We start from the raw sequence: 22,079 nt of genomic DNA on the forward strand, positions 1-22,079 counted from the left end.
TGATCCGACCTTCCTCTGCGAGCTCTTTAAGGGCAACCGCGCATGCGATATCAGCTTCTTCTTCAAGAAGACAAGGTTCAAGTTCTGTGAGGCGAAGATGAAACTGCAGACCATGGAGGGTGCCTCCATCTCCGCACCGACCTTCATGCTCTCACCATTGTCGCCACTAAATGGCCCCACAGAATGCTCCCTCACAGCCTTCATCCCTGACCATGATGGCACCTTCAACTACGCCGAGCACCTGGAAGCAAGCCATGGAATCATCCTCATGCAGCTTGTGCCCCTCCAGGTACTGGACTGAGAATGGGCTCGCTGGCGGGCTAGGACAGGCTCACTGGTGGGCTCAAGATTTTTTTTGTTTTTTATTGATCTATCGAGGAGGGCATTTTTATGGTGCCCGCCTCCATAAAAACATATTAACCGAGGCAGTCCAGGGCAACTGCCTTTGTTATTACGCCATTAACTGTGACCTTCCATTAGAGGCGGTTGGCCTTGCCCGCCTCCAAAAATAAAAAACGCCCGCCTTACTTAAGAATTCTGTAGTAGTGTAGGGATGGAGGAGAAGTACGAGAAGCTACGCTACTTGAGAACCAGTGATCTAGACATGTGATTACAAGTTGATGAACATCTTCTAGTAGGTGACTGTCGGTATAAATTAAATGCATATCAATAAATACAGTAGCCACCTTTTATTAACCTATACATCTTAGAATTATACTAGGTTTTCATCCCTAGCAACTAAGCTAGAAGTAATGTTGGTATTAATCTATCATTTTATGTGACTAGGCAGAATTATAAAGATGAATATATGGATAAGAATAATTCTACAAGCTAGCGGAGAGATACTTATATCATTGTAGCATTTTACCTAGAGTATTACCAGGTTATCGATTTATAACTTTACCACTGGGAAGGTACAACTTATACATGAAAAACTAGTATTTATGACCATACTTTATGTATGAGAGATTTAATTAGTATAATATATTGTACTCATAATAGGGGTAAGTAACATGATAAAGATATATAGAAATGGTAAGTATAGATCAAGCATCATAATAGATAAACAAGTAAATTACTCAGAGCACTATATCTATAGCTATTAGCCTAGTCCAACTAGAATATAAGAAAAATAATCCCTATTTCATTCTATAACTACTATCAATATATTACTTCAATTAGTGCAAGAACATCTAGCAATCATCGACAAGAATTACTACTATATCTACACATAAGGGGCATTAACAGAAGGAAGTCTAGAAACAAAGTCCGCACAACCATTGCGACACAAGCCCTACTTGTTCTATATAAGGAGAAAGGACTATAGAAGAACCAATAGGTCTGTCACACCTATGAACTACCTCATAACCTGACATATAGAGTGCATCCACAGATATATAATATCTAAGCACTACACTTACATAATGCAAACCACTTACCATGTGTACTTTAAGGTAAGCGCTATACGATCTTATGCATAAACATAACAACAAACTCACTATGCTAAACATATAATCAAAGAAGACATTGAATGTTGTAACCAAGAACATGAACAATATAAATACTAGTGTTGCAATAAGCACACAGAGACGGTGGAGAATACAAATGGAGAGGGGTACAACCACTACTACATAAAACTTGTACAAAGGTGAATGTTTTTGATTTTTGGATGCGGGCATAGAGAACCACCTTCGACGTAAGATCACAGTCCGCCTTAGTTAATCCATGAAAATAAACAAAATAAAATAAAATGGCCGCACGGGCATGGATTTGGGCCACACGAGCTAAGGGCATCATGCCTAGATCTAGGTCGCCATGCTGCCACCGCCGCTGGACGTGAGCCTAAGGTGAGGAGGTGGCCGGAGGCCATGCCGCCATCCAGATCCTAGACGCGCGATTGTTGCCACCGCCAAGATCTAGAGCCGGCCACGCTGTTGCCTCCAGAACTGCACCCAGCACGTCGCCTCCGCCATGCTGGTGGAGAGGGAGACGACCATGCCAAGGGAGGGAGAGGTAGGCCGTGCAACCAAGCTACCAGAGGAGCGCCATTGCCGGATCTGGCCAAGGAGGATCTTAGGTGGAGGAGGGAATTCAAGCGCGCCAGTCTATTGCGTAGCTACTTGGGGGAGGGAGAGGGTGCTCGCTGCGTCGCTCCTTGAGAGGAAGAGGGGCTCCAGGGAGAGTGGGGGGAGGGAGAGGTTGGTGGGCGCCATCGGAGAGAGGGGCATCGCTCGACTGCACGTGGGCGATGGAGGGGACCAGGCGGCTCGGGAGGGAGAGAGTGAGGGTACTGGCTACATAGTCAACCTAACATACATTTATATACTAGTCACATGTATTGGGTGTTGGGCTAGGCAAGATTTTAGGAGGCACGCTTTATAAAATAACCGCATTGGTTAATGATTTACCAAGGCGGTTGCATTATAATGCCTGCCTCGGTAAATAGGCATTAACCGAGGTGGTTATATTATATAGCTGTTGACGCCGTTTTTGGACACGTATCTTTGGACACGTATTTGGGAATTAATGAAATATAGATCGGCTGATGAAAGAGTGGTGACTGGTTATCAGAAGAGTTGCCGATGGGATTGATGCCGATGGAGAAATAGCAGGATGTAGCTAAGTCCAAGGGTGGTGGTCGATCTATGCTGATGACCGATGTTGGTGATTGCCGATGCCGACAGAAGGTGGTTTGCCGATAATAAGCAAGGGAAAGCGTAGGATTGGTAAGGACGATGATGATAATGTGCTAATCGGTTGTGGTGGATAAATTAATGTTTTCCATAGTTATTAGAGTTTGTTTTGCATATGGATTCCGTTCAATTTGGAATTCGAGTCCTAGTCGTGTCTGATTGTAACTCTTTTGAACAGGGTATAAATGTAGACCCCGTGGCAATGTAATGAATATACACAATCAATCAAACACAAGTTTTTACATCTATTTCAGCATCTACTTTTTCGACGACTTCGTCAACCTGGGTATTTTCCTTTTACTTACGAGTTCATAGGAATTCATCGAGTCAATCTTGACGAGTTCTCAAGTTTCGCGTGAATACCTCTTGGCCGTGACATCCGGGCGCATCGCTGTTGTCAGGACCAAAGTATTCGAGTTATCACCTTTGTCGATTGTAAGGTCAAATCGGCTGGCACGCCTTAACATTGAATCGAGTATTAGCCCTTTGTGTTTGCAGATCTAATTTTGCACCAACAATAGCCCGCCTCAATTAATGGACTTTTGGAGGCATTTTTTCTAACCACCTCGGTTAATAAAAGTTAACCGCCTTGGTTAATCTGAGGCATTAACCGATAGTTAGAAACCTTGCCCACCTCTGAGGTCCATTCTAAAATGCCTCACAAAAGAGTTTTTGTAGTAGTGAACAAAATATACCTGAAAACTACGCTCCTAGCAACTTTCTGAATTCAAACTTATAATCTACTTGCCTCCTTCTAAACTCAATCTAACTAGCTAAGCCCTAGAACTAGAGGAGCACGAGATGACTTGGTCTTCAGATGATTTATGCCTGGGGGCTGGGGTCGAGTTATATAAACCGAGAGAATCGCCATGATCCCTTGAATTAAACCAACATTAACATAGGGTGGACATGCATCCTAGGAGGTGGCGGAGTCCTCTAGAAGTAGGATGCGAGGCGGCACAGGGGAGACCGGCCGGCCCTAGGGTGAGGCCGGCCAGCCCTACCTAAAACTCTTTCAAGGTCCGCTTCTGCGTGGTGTCTTCTTGATCCTTCTAAAGTCTTCCAATGTATATTTCACGAAATAAGTTGGTTGTTTTATTTGATGAATAAATCCTCCTTGATTGCTTTTCTAGAATAATCCTTTAGAAAATAATAATTCACCAAAACATGTGGAACTTGTCAGTTTAAACCCTAGACTTACGTAGATTCATTCATTTGTACCCTTTCTAATGTTTATTCAATTATAAATTGTTGACATTATCCATCCTCAATAGTGACCTTAGCTTCTCATGTCAACGATGTGATGTGCTTTTGTGAGCAATGTGAATATTATTGTAATATGAACTTAGTGTGTGATTGGATCGTGGAACGATAAGGATGACACATGAATGCATGTAATATATGTTTATCCTTATATGTGTATATTCTGCTTTGTATGTATTTTAAGCTGACAAAATATGATTTCAAATTCAAAACTAAACTAAAAAAGATTTTTGAATTCTATAAATAGTTAATGAAGTCGGGCGTAACAAACCATCTCGGTTAAACATTAATGGAGGTAGTTGGTTTCAGCTAACCGCCTCGGTTAAAACATTTATGGAACCCTAAATGCCCGCCTAGGTTAAACGAGTTTCCTAACCTCCTTGGTTAAGGCTTAATCGTGACCTTTGATCCGAGGTGGTTGGCTTGCCAGCCTCAGTTAAGGCCTTGTTTAGTTGGCAAATTTTTGGGATTTCAGGTACTGTAGCACTTTTATTTTTATTTGACAAATATTGTCTAATCATGGACTAACTAGGCTCAAAAGATTCATCTCGCAAATTATAGGTAAACTGTGTAATTAGCTTTTGTTTTCATCTATATTTAATACTCTATGCATGTGCCGTAAGATTAGATGTGACGGGGAATCTAAAATTTTTGGCAAAACTTTTTGGGAACTAAACAAGGCCTAAGTGTTTTTCCCACCTCCATTAAAATTAATGTAGTAGTGTCATCTGGTGAACGAGTGTAACCGCACAATACAAGTCTTAGCACTGAGGCTAAACCCAATACCTTGGGATAAAACAAACTGATACAATGCTCCACTGGGAGTCAACACAAACATAAGAAAAAACTCAATCTTCAATCCTTTTGTGGCATATCCACCACCGCTTTCTAAATATCTTTAACACTAAGTACAAGACAACTCTCCTTCATTTGCAGTCAATACTATAAAAATTGATTTTGCGAGGCACTGCCCCCAACATTAATCGATGAGGTCACAAAATTCAACTGCCTCAGTGAATGCCTGGCGATTAACAACGGCAGTTGTTCTTATTTATGGATGCCACAAAAAATGACCACCTCCCAAAATAGATTTATTTATAGAGGCGATTGTTTTAATTACGGGGGGCAGTTAGGAAATACCCGCCTCCAAAAATGTTCTATTTTTGGAGGTGATCGTCTTAAAGTACCCGCCTTTGTAATCTGATTTTCGAAGCCAGGCACACTATAAGGCCTGCCTAAGAAAATCCTAGCCCAACTCCAAGCCCCACAGAGCCCATATCCAGTCCTACTATATCGGGCTTATATATATCCAGTTAGGGCTTCACTTCTCCCTCCCTCAGCCGCACTTTTCCCTCGGCGCCGCACTCAGTCTCTCTTCTCTCCCATGTCCTCCATCCCTCTCCCTCCTAGGCCCCTCCGTCTCCCTCCCTCGCAGGTCGTCAGCGCCCTCCGATAATGCGCCATGTTCGCCTCCTTCAACGTGGAAGAGAAGATTCCAGTGAGTGCATAAGGTAATTTGCTATCTATGACCCCTTTCTATATCAGGGACCTCCAAGTTGTTTCAATTTTTTCCTTATAAATCTGTTATTTGCTCCTTATCTGACTCTTATTTATCATTGGCATCATGAATTATGTTGCATTCACGTAAGTTTTCCTCCATGATCAATGTCTTGGTAGAGATAATCAACCGAATAGGCATCCTTGTTCTGTTGTTTGTGTTGACTTTGTACTAGTATTTGTTTGTTTTCGTGTTGATAAGCATGTTTTGGGAGTTCTCGGCACATCTCTTAGATACATGGATGATGGGCAAATTTTGTCTTATGCATATCAATTAGTTTTTTAATAGTTTATATGTTAATTTTTTACTGCCTTCGTTTTTGCTAGTCATCCATCACTTCCTCTGCTTCAATTTAAAATAATCGCTAGAAGTGGTGACCGTGGATGTATTATTGTTCATCCCAGTTGTAACACAACCCTAGTTTTTGAGAAAATTCTGGTGGTGTCAATTGATGGTGTGGCTTCGGTGGTCCTATTGGAGGTGTTGTTGAAGTGTCTGTCGAGGATGTGGATTTGGTAGGGACATGGGTGGAGGACCTAACAGATAGGGCGATGGTCATGATGAATCCAAAGTTGATGGCACTGTCGTGACTGGGCCATGGTATTCATAAGCCCAAGCTAGGTGCATCGCCGTCTGCATGTCTTGTGGCTCATGTAGGTTGACCTCCAATTTGATGTGCTCCAACAAAACTAGTTGTAAGCAACTATGCTTTTTGAGATGGCAGGAGATGCTCGGCATGGTAGAGCAATGGTAGGAAGTGTTCCTAAAAATCCTGCACTATAGTGAATGGAAGTCTTGCCAGCATGCCAAGGCAATTAATTGATGTAGATCGGCGGTCCGAAGTGCTGGTTGCAGAGGTCCTTGAAGTACGTACGTCCATGAGGGCATGCCTGTGTCATGCTCGAGAGCAAAGTACTAATCATGAGAAACACTAGTGAGGTGTTAAGGTTTTGTGCGCCTGCACCGTGCGCTGCCTGCTGAAGAATTGTTCACATCTTGTGAGCCAACCGAGTGGATCCTCCTTCCCATCGTAGTGATGGAATTCGAGCATCTGGTACAATGGAACTGTCAGAGCAGACCTGCTGGGAAATTCCACGTGTTGGCGGGTGGTTCCGTCAATATGGAGATGATGGGAGCCTCCGACTTGAAAAGGCAGAGACCCCGCCTAGAAACGTGATGGATCGATACCCCGCGAGATGCAGCGGGGGAAGGGGATTGAGACAGCCAAAACGGAGAACGAGACTATGGGATTTCGCAAGCTCATAAATGCGTTCAACTGCCTCTCTTAGAGGGCATTTACAACCCCCTTATATAGGGCTCATTCCTTGATTATAGACTGTTACAATAACGCCCCATGACGGTGGCGGAATATCCTAGCATATTCCCTTCCTAGGGCAACACCACCCAAGGTTATGCGAGTAATTCTTCCTCCTGAGCATCTTACACCTAAACAAGTTGGAGTTTAGGCCCAATTATGGCCCAAGCGAGCCTCCTGGAGCGCCCTGACCCAAGCGAGCCTTCGCTTCGTCGGCCTTGTTGTCACTGCCATGTGGGGACCTTCAGCCCCCAGCTTGCATGACAAGCTCCAGGAGATCTTCGCCGTAGCCGCCCCTCTCATGAGTGTGCAATCCAAAGCACTTAACCACGTTATAAGCGTCGTCCCCCAAACTTTTGCCATTAAAGAAGCGAAGGCTCGGCGACGGTAGTAGGCAGCTCACGCCTGGTGAGCGGGTTCCTTCTGGTAACCAAAACCTTCGCTAGATGCCCTCTGCTGATGAGGGGAGGGGGTGGGTGGTCCACCAACACCATGGGTAGCAGTTGATGAGCACTGGGAGCAGCTGTGTGGTGGCGGGTATGCGCAGCTGCGGTGGAATCAGTGGCTGTGGCAAGAAAGAGTGAGGGGCGACGGGCTGCAGTGGTACAGTGGACGATGGCCGCTGGTGATGTGCACTAGAAGATGTCGTGCATGGTTACCGCAGCCAAGCCGTACCCATAGGAGACCACAATCCCGAAGGGAAACTCCGGCACAGATCTTGACGGCTAAGGTGGGTGGCGTCCACCTCTGACACGCGTGAGGAGAAGCCAGCCAATTGTATGGCCATGTCAACCAGCTGTTGAGAACTTGAGATATGTCAGAAACCATCTTCATCAGTTGCTCCTATGCTTACGGGAACGGCGGGAGGCATCGACACCGACGACTTTCCATCCTCCGATTCTGCCATCTTTGATACCAAATTAATAGATCCCAGGGATATAAGACTATAAGAGTGAGTGCTAGTGGCTCGCAGACGCTTGCACAAAGTCGTACAGGCGCCGTCAGAAGGGAAAATAGAGGAACTGAAACAAAGTATCCTAAATGGAGTGACAACTCTGTTGCCCTTCTTACCCATTACTGTGTAATCCCTAAACTCTAATTCATGTTGGATGCAAACACATGCACACAACTTTCTAAGCCACACCTCCTGTCGCGGATGAGATCCTGGGAGCGCCCATCTTCTGCCAGTGTCGTGGTCTTCCCCTTCTTCCCATTCTGTTGTACACAATACCGGTCACAGTGAAGTGGGATAGTGGCACTACTGAGAGCCACTACTGTGAAACTTAAGCAGTTGTGGATAGCCCATAGATCCTTTGAGCAGTGTCCTAAGGTAGCCACACATGCATGCACGTGGGGCATCCCCATGGTGACAGTCAAAATTCGTGGAGTCAAATCAATTTTAGGGTTTATTTTTTGCTTAAGGTTTCAAAAATTTGGGATTTGGTGTCAGCTCCACTGGCACCTGGTGTGGACCCATGTCGTCCTAATGTGACCTGACCTAGAGTTATATTTTTAAACTTTTGTCTAGTCCTACAATTTGGGCTGCCTTTTGGGATCATGTGCTTTGGCCATGGGCTCAATTGGGTAATTGGCTCACGGAAGAGCCCATGTCTGACAACCATGATTTTATTTGACCAGTGATCTGACCGAGGCACATTACAAACAAAGTGGCACTATTAGCTGCCCCACTTTTGGTGCAGTATTTCGATAGTGAAGATATGCAAAACATTCAGCACATTGGACTTAGATCATATTGCATCTCTATTCTACACCTTCTAGCAGGGACCTTTTTAATCGGAATATTTTTTGTAGCCTCCTAAGTCAAGTTCAGAATGAAGTGCAAAAGATGGAAAATTAAGATAATTTTGAACTGGTTTTCTTCTGACTTTTTAAAGACCATTTTCTTCTGAATTCTCTATATGGTTCCTGCCTAATGGTTCATGTGCTCTAAGTAGGAGGAACAGAGTTGGACAACTTGCTCCTTTAAATTTGTTCTAAACTTCTAATATCTGAACATCTAGATTTAATTTTGTTTAACTGCACAACGTCTTTTGTAATGCAAGGCATGAGACCATTATTGCCAAACCTGTTGTAAGTTGACTTGATTAAGATTATAATGAACTTGTCACTATATATAATATTCATTACGCGCAAGCATTGGGGTGTGATGGGGCGGTGAGTCCACAACAGGATGGGCAGTGCAGGATGAAAGGTGGGGAAGGGGGCCAGTGTCGAGGCTGGTGTCAGCCCAGGCAGTGTGGTTATTTTCCTGGCTGTGTGTTCGCTGCATCCATCCATTTATGTGCATCACCTCATCTTTGAACAAATGCATTCAGTGCTGTTTTTTGACCTATTGTGTACATCCTTTTCAGTATGGATGCCATCGCAGCTCTACCGGAGGATGCCCAACTCGTGATCTTCTCCCACGTGGGCAATGTCAAAGACCTCCTTAGCTTCGCCATGACGTGCAAGTGGTGGGTGCACCGCTTCACTGACCCGGCCTTCCTCTCTGAACTATTTAAGGGAAACCGCGCATGCCTCATCGGCTTCTTCTTCCAGAAGACAAGGTTCAAGTTCAGAAGGCTACTGATTGGCCCAAGGAATGGTGCCTCCATCTCTGCTCCCACCTTCATGCTATCGCCATTGTCGTCACTGATTGGCCCCACAGAAAGGTCCTTCACAGCCTTCATCCCTGACCATGATGGCACCTTCAACTACGCCGAGCCTCTGGAAGCACACCACGGGATCATCCTGATGCAGCTTGTGCCCCGCACCTTTGACTGCACCCAGCCAGCTGTGCTGCTCAGCCTCTGCAACCCAATGACCGGCGAGTGTCACTTTCTCCCACCTCTAGAGGCTCCCCACTTTTCTCCACTCCTTGGGTTGCATTATCCCGATGCTAATTTCCAGGTCACCATGAACGCCATTATCACAGCCGCTGATAACAGTAACCTCAGCGGAGGGCAGCTGCTCCTCATCACCAGTAAAGGATCTGGACCAGACAGTAAGGTATACATTCACTCGTACTCCATTGACACATGCAGATGGAGCACACCGACCAGGTGGCTAGAAGGGAGCCGTTACTCCCTTGTGCGTGATAGGGCTGCTGTTGTTCACCGCGGCGCAGCACACTGGTTGTGCACAGATTGCAAAACTACGGAGAGCGCGCACCGAGATGATGAGAACCTGTACAAACTCAGTGTGGAGGTGGGCACGGCGCGTGTTTCTATGACAAAGCTTCCCTTCCATGCCGCCGGATCACGACTCCTCTGTGTCAGCAAGGACGACAAGCTATCAGTCGCTTGTATCTATGTCATGCATGTGACTCTATGGACACAGCAAGAATACGCAGAGGAAGGTGACAACACCCCTGTGCCATGGCTCCGCACTGTTATCAGGATAACGCCGGACCCAAACTATCTCCCTCCAACTCGGTATGCTACCTGCCGGCAGTGGTTTCGCCTTAACAATGAATCACTGCTCGTGCTGAACTGGGAACACCATAGCTACTCAATCTTCATTCTCGACCTTGAGAAGAAGGTGATGGAAGAGGTCAAGCGCAGCTTCCTGCACGAGACAAATAGAGAGGAAAATCTAGCCTTTGTGCCATATGAGATAGACTTGGTGAAGTTCTTTGTGTTCCGGCTTGGTAGAATATGTGAAGACTGAATAGCTTCATCACCTATGAATGCCTTCATCCTGCTGCTTATCTGGTGGATGATTTGGAAGAATCAGAAATTCAGAATGAGGTCGTATTCAGTGGGTGGCCCGTGGCCCATTGTAAACCATATGCAAACAGACTAAATGATCAGATTCCTGGTATACTTCCCAATATGTCGTCAAATTCCAATGGATCCTTATGCAATGAATGACAGAGGAGATTTGGGTGTTGTCTATGAATTTACACTTTTGGTATGTTCGTAGATATAAAGTGTTTAAGGCATGCTGACAAATTTGGTAGTTTATTTGCTATTGAGTTAATAACAGCGTATTATTACTGACATTCCTTTATTATGCATGTGTTTGCCTTGAAAGTTGATACATCATAGTATTAGTGGAATGGAAGGGAACATATCAATATTTCCTGCATACATCACAATGCCATAAGACGGAATATCCAATATTTGCAGCATGCAATGCTAGGTTGAGGTACTTTCCATATGACAGATAATACTGTTTGGAAGCTCATTGGACGGTAATGGTATATAGGTGAAAGATAAACTGAATGGTGGATAAGTAACTTTAAACTTTTCCGAGACAAATAAGGAAGCATGACTCTTTTAATAGCGAATTTTGCTATTTTGTGATCTACTTGCGTGCGTGTAAAAGAAGTCCGGCCGACATGTTTGGCAAAGACCAAGCTTACCTTATAAATACTCATGGGTACATGGCCGGTTGTTATTTTGCTAATCAATTGACACTTCAATATATTCTTATTCTTATCTACATTTTTTGCAGCACTTAGTTTTTTCTCTTGTCGAGCCCTAGCAGCCCTAGGGTTTGGTAGATCCTTACTGTACTGTTTTATGATGACAAACAGTCGGCTCCCCTCCATAAAAGTGAGTAAATAAATTTTATTTCTTTGCTCAGAAAGCAATCAATCGTTGTCACGAAAGCACGATACTTCGTGTTGTGGCGTGGATCAACTTTATATGGCAACAACAGACTTGTGGGTTATAGAAAAGCAGAAACCCTAATTTAAGAGCTATTTCTGAAGTTGAGTCTACAAACAATAAGCTCAAAAGTAAAAATAGAAGAGTTATCCTTCAATTCTAAATACATGTCGTGTTTTAAGCGCCATTGTTGAAATTGTTGAAGATGCTCTTAAAAACCTATAATCTTGGTGTTGGGCCAAATTTATGTCAAAACTTATGTACCTAACATTTCATCTTCCTCTTAGGAAGTGAGCACGAGTGACGTGGGCGACGATGGACGATGTTGCCAAATTTATCTCCTAGAATTAAGGAATAGTCTAAGATCATCTCTAGTGACACTATTGCAAAACAGCACAAAGGAGACACCTCAACTAGTGACTCAAAACTAAAACAAAGGATAAACAAACACTACACCATGACACACAATTGCCTACAGTCATGTGTTGGCAAAGAGGTTGTTTCAACTACACATTTTTCTGTTGGCAATTGTTGAACCTTTTAATGTCATATAATCTGTCGGCAATGATGTTGTTCGGCTACAAATCAACTGTCGGCTTTGGTTTGGAGACACTAAAACTGTCGGCAAACATTTATAGACACAATAAGTGTAGGCGTATCTGAGTAAAGCCAACAACTCAAGTGTCGGCGAAAGTGTGTACGGTACTCGTACACAAATTATTTTCAAATGACCTTCTATAAAAAAACCATCAATACAAAGGTTGAAGATCTTGGAAAGTTATGTAACTTTGTAGTTGACAACTTTTTCATTTGAATTTTTTTAGAGCTTCAAACAATCAATATATGCTCGGTTTTGGATAATATGTGGGGAACTAAACTCTAATATAGACACAATTGAGTGATGGGTGTAGTGGTAGAGGAGGCTACGCGCGAGGTAGAGGTCACAGGTTCAAATCCTACAGGCCGCGTAGCACGCGATTTTACGCGAAAAAATACGTGACTTGCGACTTCGACGGAGACGGGCGGGCGTGATTCTCTATGATTAAAATCTTTTTTTCCTATTTTTTACAAACCGGTTTGTTCTGTGTACACCCCTTCTGAATCTTTTCACCAAAAGATGTATAGGCGGGAGTGAAAAAGGCTATTCGCGCCATGTTTGCGGGCCAAATCCGTCCGCCGCGCAGACTGACCTGTGAAACGAAAAAAATCTCCCTCTGAGTATACACCCCCTCCCTCCTCTCGCCAGCAGCACGCGGAGAAACACCCTCGCTGCTCACGCGTGACCCCGAGTGCGCCCGCCGCCGCTGTCTCGTCTGACACCAAGCCTCGCCGCCTCCCACGCCAAGCCTTGCCATCGCTGCCTCCCACGTCGAGCCTCGCCGCCGTAGCCTACAACGCTAGCATCCGCGACCGCCCTCCCACACAGCGCCACCGCTTGTCACCATTCGCCGGAACCCTAACCACGCCAGCCACTCCAGCCGCCCTCATTCCATCGCCTACCACCACCTGCTATCTTTGTTGCTCGCAGATCTGCCACCCGAGCCCCCAACAGCACCACGAACCTAGCCACATCCGCCGGGATCTGCCACCAACGCCTCAACTATCAACGGACGACACCTGCTTCGCCAACCCCCAAATTCGCCATCACACACGCATCTGGTGGCGCCCGTGTTCGATTCCTGGCAGAGCAAAAGTCTACTGCCGTCTCCGGTGCCATCTCTGACCAATCTCTTCTCCCATTGATTGTTCTCTGAAAATTGAATGTTCTCTGAAAATAGTAGCAGGCAAGCAGCTTACTTCGATTCCTATTTATTTTGGTTTCAGAAAGGATAAGAAGAAGGTGACAAAAGGACAAAAAGATTCAAGGTTTAGGTTATTTCTCTTGCCAATATTACATTCAGTCCAGATTACCCATGTGCCCACTTCCCCTCTTTAGAGAACGAATGTATTCATCTAAATTGGATATGGTGTTTATTGCATTAATTTGATTTTCTACAGGAACCTGTGTGGAAGTACCAAAGGATTCCATACTTCACCTACAGAGTTGAAACTATTTTGCATGTAAGTCTTTTTTAGCTTGATTTGCAACTTGAAACTATGAAGTCAGAGTTCATACATGTCTCCTTGCGGCCAAAGGATCAATTCTGACTTGATTTTTTTTCTTTCTTAGTTCCAAAGTATCCAATTAGGAAGCACTGAAGAATTGGGTTCATTCTTCTGGTCTTCATCAGCTCTTCTGCTTGATTGGTATGCTAATGAACTTTTTCTATGCATTCGGCATAGAATTGCAGGTTGTCTGTGATCTGTGATGTGATGATTTTGGTTTCTTAAAACTAGACTAAATTTCCCCTATAGTTCCTGTTTTCCCCTATAGTTCCTGTTGATGGCTTATGGTGAGATGATTGTTTTAGCAACATGTGTGGTGAAATTGATTTGATTTGGATAATTGTTTAGCAAGATCTCTATTTTTTATTGAACAACCTAATCTGAATTGAATGATATTTTATATTGGAAGTAATATTTCACTATTTTTGATACTGCATTTTGTAAAAGGTGCGTCATGGATAAAACATGGATGGATCAGCCTAGGTACATTATAAACCTATGACCATATATATACTAGAGCATGCACAGGATGTTTGGTCTGATATGTTGATAATCATGTGTAGGCAAACACTTGTGTATAGAGAAGGAGTTGATATGTTTTTAGAGTTTGCCTTTAGTAATTCTGCCAAAGGAAATCAGATTTTATGTCCCTGCAAGGCATGCAAGAACTCTTGTTGGAGGATCCGTAGTATTGTACTTGAGCACTTGATATGTGACGGATTTATGGAAGGATATATAACATGGGTGAATCATGGTGAACCTAGTTCTAGTTTTTCCACGAATAGCAGACAACATGAAAGGGTAGAAGTAGGGGACCCAAATGAAGAGGATGATATTTCTGGTTTACTTGAAGACATAGCAATGGGTTTAGATGTTGAGGGGGATTTAGAAGAAAACAACACTAAGCAGCACGATGAGGATGTGGAGGCTTTTTACAAAATGGTAGAAGATGCTGGCAAGGAACTATATCCAGGTTCCAAGTTCTCGAAGCTACGTTTCATTGTAAGGTTACTCCATATCAAGTTTGTTGGGCGATGGAATAACAAAAGCTTCGACATGCTACTAGAGTTATTTAAGGATGTCTTACCTGAAGAGTCATCACTTCCTAAAAACTTTAATGCAGCTAAAAAAATGGCAAAAGGTGTAGGACTTGGGTATGTCAAAATTCATGCATGTGAGAATGACTGCATACTATTTTGGAAAGACCATGCGACCAAAAATGATTGCCCAACATGTAAAACCTCAAGATGGAAATCAGAAAAGAGTAGTCCTAGTGGAAAACGTGTGTATAGGGTTCCTAGGAAAGTTCTACGTTACTTTCCTATAAAGAAAAGGTTGCAATGGTACTTTATGTGCTCAAAAACAGCAAGTGACACAAGGTGGCATGATGAAGGACGCACAAATGATGGTGTGCTGAGGCATCCTGCTGATGCTCCTTTCTGGAAAGATTTTGACTCTAAGCATCCAGTGTTTTCCTCAGAGAGTCGAAATCTTAGACTAGCTGTAGCTAGTGACGGCTTTAATCCTTTTAGGACCATGAAATCAACTTATAGTATTTGGCCTGTTATTCTGATCCCATACAACCTTCCACCTTGGAAGTGTATGAAGCAATCAAATTTCATTCTATCCTTGTTGATCCTTGGACCTAAGGCACCTTGTGGTGATATGGATGTCTTTCTTGCGCCGCTGGGGGATGATATGGTAGAAATGTTTGTTGTTGGTGTAAAAACATATGATGCTTCAAAGCGTGAAACCTTCCAACTGCGTGCTGCCATAGTTTGCACCATATCTGATTTTCCAGGCCTAGGCTATTTGCTAGCATGTGTCACTTCTGGCAAAGTTGCTTGTCCTGAATGCCACTTAGATACATGCTCTTTCCAGTTGAAAAAGGGAGGCAAGTGTGTCTACATGGGCCATCGCAGATTCTTAGATGCCAAACACAAATTTCGGTTTGATACAGATTCATTTGATGGTACCACAGAACTTAGGCCAGCACCTAGACCTCTTAGTGGAGAGGAAATATTGGAGTTGACAGCCAATATATGCCCAACCTTTGGAAAGGACCCAATAACCAAGAAGCCAACCAAGCGTCAGTGCAATCCAACTACAGAGGGGCCATCCAAGCAAAAACGTAGGAAAGTTGATGAGCCACCAACTATTTGGAAAAGGAAATCCATTTGGTTTAAGTTGCCATACTGGAAAGACCTACTTCTACGACATAATTTTGATGTTATGCACATAGAAAAGAACGTGTGTCAAAATATTATTGACACACTTTTGGACACTGATGGAAAATCCAAGGATAACTTAAATGCTCGCTTGGACATCCAAGAACTTGGCATTAGAAGTGATCTTCATCCTGTTAGTGTAGAAGATGACTTCTATTTACCTCCAGCACAGTTTACAATGAGTCCTGAGGCTAGGGAAGCATTTTGCCAAGTATTGAAGGAAGTGAAGTTTCCAGATGGTTATGCTTCTGATATGCGTCGTAACGTGCAAGTTAGGGAGAAGAAGGTAATTGGATTAAAGAGCCATGACAACCACGTGTTGTTGCAAGACTTACTTCCCATTGCTGTTCGGAATAAATTGCCAGAAAGAGTTAGTGCAGCACTAATTCGCGTGAGCAATTTCTTCAAGAAGATCTACTCACCCACTATCCGTATCAGTGATATGCAAAAACTAGAGGCTGAAGTAGCCGAGACACTAAGTGTTCTTGAGACTATATTTCTGCCATCTTTTTTTTGATATCATGGTACATTTGCTGGTGCATCTACCTGCTCCAGCAAGACTTGCTGGTCCTGTACACTATCGTAGCATGTGGGCAGTAGAGAGGTACCAAACTATTTCCAATTGCTATCGAACATATTTGTAGTTAGGTTCCACACTAAAACTGTTACTTCATAGGTATTTGATGAGGTTGAAGGGCTCTGTCCGTACTAGAAGTCATCCAGAGGGATCAATTTGTGAGGCTTACAAGTTTGATGAGAGTCTTACATTCTGCTCCAAATTTTTGAAAGGATATGAGACTGGACAAGTAGAAAATGGTGAAAGGATGGACTTTGAAATTTGTACTACACCATTCTTTCACAGCACAGGGCAAGCTTTGAGTGGCAAGTGCACTGTATCATTAGAATACAAGACTTGGGTTCAAGCACATAGATATGTATTGTTCAATTATGATAAGATAGAGCCATACTTGAAGTAAGCAATCCACAGAACTTGACACACATTGCATTTCTCGTGTTATTATGTATACATTTCTCAATGAGTACCACACCTTTGCAGCAAACATTTGGAGTACCTTTCCTCGATTGGTCGCCACAATCAGCGACAAATGACTCGTATCCATCATGAAACTTTCCATGATTGGTTTAGAAAGCATGTAAGTAAAGGCGTGATTAACATGCTCTATTTAGATCTAATACACTTTAATTAACTAGACATAATATGATATATTTACAGGTGGAAGGGTTAGTTGAAAGTGGTGGAGAAGTATCGGAAGAGATACAAGTTTTGGCAAATGAACCTTTCATGATTGCAACAACTTACAATAGTTATGCAATTAATGGATTTAAATTCCATACATCCTCCTATGATGAGGGTAGACCTGTTCAAGGCAATGGAGTAGCATTGATTGCCCAGACCTCTTGCTTTGAAAATGGAAACAATGTGGAACCAGTTGTGAGAAACAAGATATACTATGGCATCATCAAAGAAATCATTGAGTTAAATTATCGCAGTAGAGGAAATGTAGTTTTGTTTAAATGTGATTGGGTGGACAATCACATTGAAGACAAATGGGTAAAAAAAGATCAATTTGGGGTTACCAGTGTTAATTTCAAGCATTTATACAATACTAGAGAAAAAATGTTAGATGAGCCTTTTATCTTAGCATCACAAGCTGTACAGGTTTACTATGTTAAGGAAGGCCCTGAATCAGATTGGCATGTTGTTGTCCAGTCAAAACCACGTGGTCTTTATGATATGGGCGATGATAATGAAATACGTAACCCAATGCCTGATTTGGATACAAATGTGGATCTTAGTGGTCTTTTTGGAGATGTTGTACATGTAAGAACTGATATAGATGGGGTCATTGTTGCTGAAAGAAAGAGGAAGTAAGTCTCAAATGCCATCAATTGTTGCTGGTCCTATGCAGATTTTTCTTTCACATTGTTGGTGTTTGTCTGCACTAATTGTTTTTTTGACAACCGGTCTGAACTAATTGTTGATTGCTTACATATTTGCATTATTTTATGAGAATCCTATACTAATTCATTTTTTCAGGAGAAACAATGCCAAAAGCAGGGGGAAAAAGAAAAGTTGTGGACCCAACTGATTATGAGAATGACGTGGAGCCAACTGTTTATGAATTGCAAAGGGATGAAAACGTCAGGTTAAGGATACAGAAAATGCAAGAACTGAATATTATGCCTACTACACAAGAACTTAGTGCCATGCACCAAACAAAGAACAAAAAAGGTATGTATTCCCATGAATCTAAAATGTTCTCAAACAATAATACAAAGTGTCTGTGGAAATCTAAAATAATTATATTCCCAAATTTAGCCCCAAGGTCCTAAGGCAACACCAACTGGACGTAACTTACGATCTAGCTGTAGAGTAAGTGCCCCACAGGTTGATATCCAGGCTACGAATGAGCATGCTGAGAATCAACTTAATGAAGGTATTTGTCTCTTGTGAAAACTCATAATGCAATGCATCATGCTTACTTTGTTGGGTGTCCTATGCTATATTGGTTTTCTAGATGTTCCTGAAGAGCCCAAAAAAAATGTTCGAGGACCTACTACAAAGGCTGATATCTATGCAAGGCAAAATAAACCTAAACTCCAATTGGATGTCAATATCAATGGTCAGCCTTGCGGACCATCAGGCACTAAATTTGCTAATTTCATTGGAACACTTGTGAGGACAAAGGGTTTCCCAATTGCACATGATGATTGGAGGAAGGTCTGTCCACGCCAAAAGTATAAGCTTTGGACAGATGCAAAGGTACTAAAATTGGTTGCAAATGTATGTATTGTATTCATGTGATTGAGTCCTAATTTACTACTTGTGTGTTTGTACAGCTATATTGGCAACTAGATAGAGGTGTCTTCCATTGGTTTATGAAGACAGCAGCTACAAAGTGGAAGGAGTTTAAAGCAGAATTGAAAAAGGTGTATGATGATGACATGGAAGATGATGAACTGTATGCTCTCTGCGATCCAAGAGTTCATATGGATGACTGGAAGTGGCTAGTTAATCATTGGAGGACTCCAGAGGCAGCTGTAAGTTACAAATTGCTTGCCCATTTTCATAATGTATATGGTGGAGAAACAAATTGCTTGATAAACATGACATAATTTGGTATGCCCGTTCTTTGAGGGGGAAAGCAAATCGTTCAAAGCTGACCCAAAACCATACAACTGGAAGTAAGAGCCATGCACGTGTTGGTACTGAAATGGTATGCAATGTCTACTTGTAGTTTGTTTTCCCTTTTATTTGTGTCCTGTGACTACAATAACATACATATGGTTCAGTGTGAGGAGCTAGGGCGCCCCCCTCGTAGAGATGAGTTATTTATCAAAACTCACACACACAAGAATGGAGTACCTCATAGAGGAGCTGCAACAACAATTGTAAGTGTGACAAACACAACAATATCTCATGCCTTCATATTTTGCTAATTTTTTTTATTTGCTGCAGAATGCCCTCCAAGATGCAATTAGGGATAATCCTGAATTGAGAGACAAGAGTATCCAGGAAGGTGATGATTATTCCTATGTTTGTGGGACAGAGAGGAATGGATATGTTCGTGTTGTGGGTTTGGGGCCAAGTCCAGCAGATTTGGACATGCCTGGGGCTAGGAAATGCCCATCAACAAGGCTTCAAATGGAGATAGAAGCTCGTCGGGAATCTGATAGGAAGGTGGAAGATCTATCAAGTCGTCTAGAAATTATTCAGCAAACTCTGGATAGATTGTTGCAGCAACAAAATGCCAATAGCACTCCCCATGGATCTAATAATGAACCACAGGTGGCAATTGTTAACCTTTATTTCTTACTATTTTCGTTGTCAGTGCAATAGTTGTTCAATGGTATTTAATTTGATTTAGATCTTGAGGGCTGCACCAACCTATCATGATGAAGTACACGAAGAAGATGAAGAACAAGATGCTAGATCATCGGCAGGGGATGATATGGCTAATATGAACATAGAAGACGAGGATGACTTTCAAAGTAGATGAGTGGTCCGTCAAGAGGAGCAACATAGTGAGGTAATTTCTTTGTTCTGAAATCAGCAGGATAGGTCATATATTAGCAATAGCCATATCTTTAGAAATTTGATATATTCACCAACTTTGTTTTCTTTCCTTTTTTTTTGGTTGAGCTCAGCTTGTTCTGAAATCAGCAGGGTGGCAATAGAGATTTTTACCAACTGCGTTATCATCTTGTTATCAGCTTTGTTCTGAAATCAGCTTTTTATCAACTCTGTTATCAGGAACAAATCAGCAGCAATAGAGATTTTTACAATCAGTTTTTTATGGTGTTCTGAATTTTTTTGATGCTTCAGGGTGGTAGAGATGTGATACTATATAATATAGTAAGGCCCTATGAAGTCCCTGTGGCAAAGGCTACCATTCAAACAAAAAACCCAAGGGCTATTGTTGGGGGTACTGCTCTTGGCGTGGAGTACTGTGAAGTGGTTGTGAACCATGTGTTTAACCGGAACGCGGTACTACCTCGTCCATATGAAGGGGTCACCACCATTCTAGAGGCTCGTGGGAGATGTATTGCATGGCCACATGACAGAGTAATGGTCTAACCTCTCTATATTCTTTAAAAAATGATCATTATATTTGATTAGTAATATATTTGTTTTCTATTAGATGAGGGATGACAAGTCACCTCGGCACTCAAAAGGCAGTGGCACTAGAAGGACATCACAGCTTGAAGGTATTATACTTGAACATTTTGACTTATATATGTGGTCCAAACTGGTTGAAATTTAATGGTCCAAACTGGTGATATAGTCTCTGTTGAATGTTTCTAGTCTTCTATATAGAAATAGTATCAGTTCTAATCTTCTATATACCCTGAGGCGCTGATTCAGTAAGTTCAGTAGACACTAAAGCTATAACTACTTTATATAGAAATAGTATCAGGTCGCTGCAGCTGCTCTTGCTCCATTGAATTCTTTCTTTGCTGCCAATTTTTAAGCTGTTGGTACCCTAAGCTTGTCGCTTGTATAATGGGCATGTATCACTAAATAGTTTATAGTATAGTATACTATACAGTAATATTATTTCACTATTTGCACCTAATAACAAAGAAAGAGTTAATGATATAGAGCACATTTCACTGATATTTCGTCTTCTTTTTCATGTTAGGTACTTAAGCTATGTGGTGTTGCAAATATTTTGGACTGGGCAACCTTTTGAGCTTTGATCAGAGAGCTCTTTTATGTTCTCTAGAGTGGCAGCAACCATATGTGCACCAAGTTAGTGTTCAAGTATTTTGGAGTGGCAACAAGTGTCCGAGAAATGCAAATGTTGCATGAAGACATGAATTGCAGTTCTGTTCTTTTGTTTACACCTACTAGGCTACTATTTGTAGGCCAAAAACATATGGAAGTGTTGAATGCCACTTTTGCCGGTTGCGCCCAAGTCATGATCTATTGATCTCTTAGCTTTAGCCATAACCAGTTAGTATGTAAGACTTAGTATATGCTTATATATAAGCCTGCTAGAGACTAATCTACATCCTGGACCTCTATGTATGGTTGCATGTACTATGATCATCACTTGACCTATATATGTATGCCTCTATGTACCATGATCATCACTTGACCTATTATGTATGATCACCATTGGACCTATATATATATATATGTATGTGTGTTTATGGCTCTTCATGCTATGATCATCCAGTTGGTGTATGTATGGAGATCTGATATTTTAATTCTGTAAGACCATGGATTTTGCTCGATCAATGTGATGTGTATTTATTAAAATATTTAAATTGTATCTACACCCTACGATCTGCAATATAGTTTTGCCGACACTTCTACTGTTGGACAAGGCATGGTATATGAAACACCCTAGAAACGGTTTCGCTAACATACCAACTGTCGGAAAAGGTCCAAACTGTCGGCGTAGGTCCAAACTGTCGGCAAAGGGTTCACTGGCGGTGAAAGTTCTACTGTCGGTGTAGGTGTGCCTTTTGACTACAGAAAATGTGTCGGCGATGCCTTTAACTGTCGGCAAAAGTTTCGCCGACTGCTTCTACCGCGACTGTTTGAAAATTGTCGGCAAAACCTTTCGTGAGACATTAAGTGTCGGCAAAGGTACCCTTTGCCGATAGTTGGAAGTGTCGGTAAAGCCATGTTGTGTTATAGTGAAAACACGTCACTGATTAGTTGTTACCCATGCCTTAGGAACAAGACGCGTCACTAATGACAAGATACTTGTGACTCGTCCTAAGAAAATGCGTCACTGATAATAGAAGTGACGCGTCTTAGCTAGGCGT

At 42.4% G+C, this 22,079-nt stretch overlaps 1 protein-coding gene and 1 long non-coding RNA gene across 2 annotated transcripts; both read left to right on the forward strand.

Annotated features, from left to right (window-relative positions):
* On the forward strand, positions 5,315–10,765 carry LOC8058597. The gene is made up of 2 exons (XM_021462195.1): positions 5,315–5,467; positions 9,202–10,765. Exons 1-2 carry the CDS (start codon positions 5,412–5,414, stop codon positions 10,496–10,498), a joined length of 1,353 nt encoding a protein of 450 aa, XP_021317870.1. The 5' UTR covers positions 5,315–5,411; the 3' UTR covers positions 10,499–10,765.
* On the forward strand, positions 18,148–21,389 carry LOC8057032. The gene is made up of 9 exons (XR_002452846.1): positions 18,148–18,235; positions 18,317–18,561; positions 18,639–19,015; positions 19,092–19,190; positions 19,258–19,587; positions 19,667–19,828; positions 20,125–20,364; positions 20,441–20,507; positions 20,942–21,389. It is a non-coding gene; the product is annotated as an uncharacterized LOC8057032 (long non-coding RNA).

This window comes from Sorghum bicolor, chromosome 5 (genome assembly GCF_000003195.3).
Source record: "Sorghum bicolor cultivar BTx623 chromosome 5, Sorghum_bicolor_NCBIv3, whole genome shotgun sequence".
Taxonomy (NCBI): domain Eukaryota; kingdom Viridiplantae; phylum Streptophyta; class Magnoliopsida; order Poales; family Poaceae; genus Sorghum; species Sorghum bicolor.

Excerpts from the sequence above, each read along its gene's own strand:
- LOC8058597 (XM_021462195.1), top strand. The coding sequence starts at position 5,412 with ATGCGCCATGTTCGCCTCCTTCAACGTGGAAGAGAAGATTCCAGTGAG. Across the intron at positions 5,468-9,201 it reads GATTCCAGTGAGTGCATAAG|TATGGATGCCATCGCAGCTC; the intron begins GTAATTTGCTAT and ends CATCCTTTTCAG.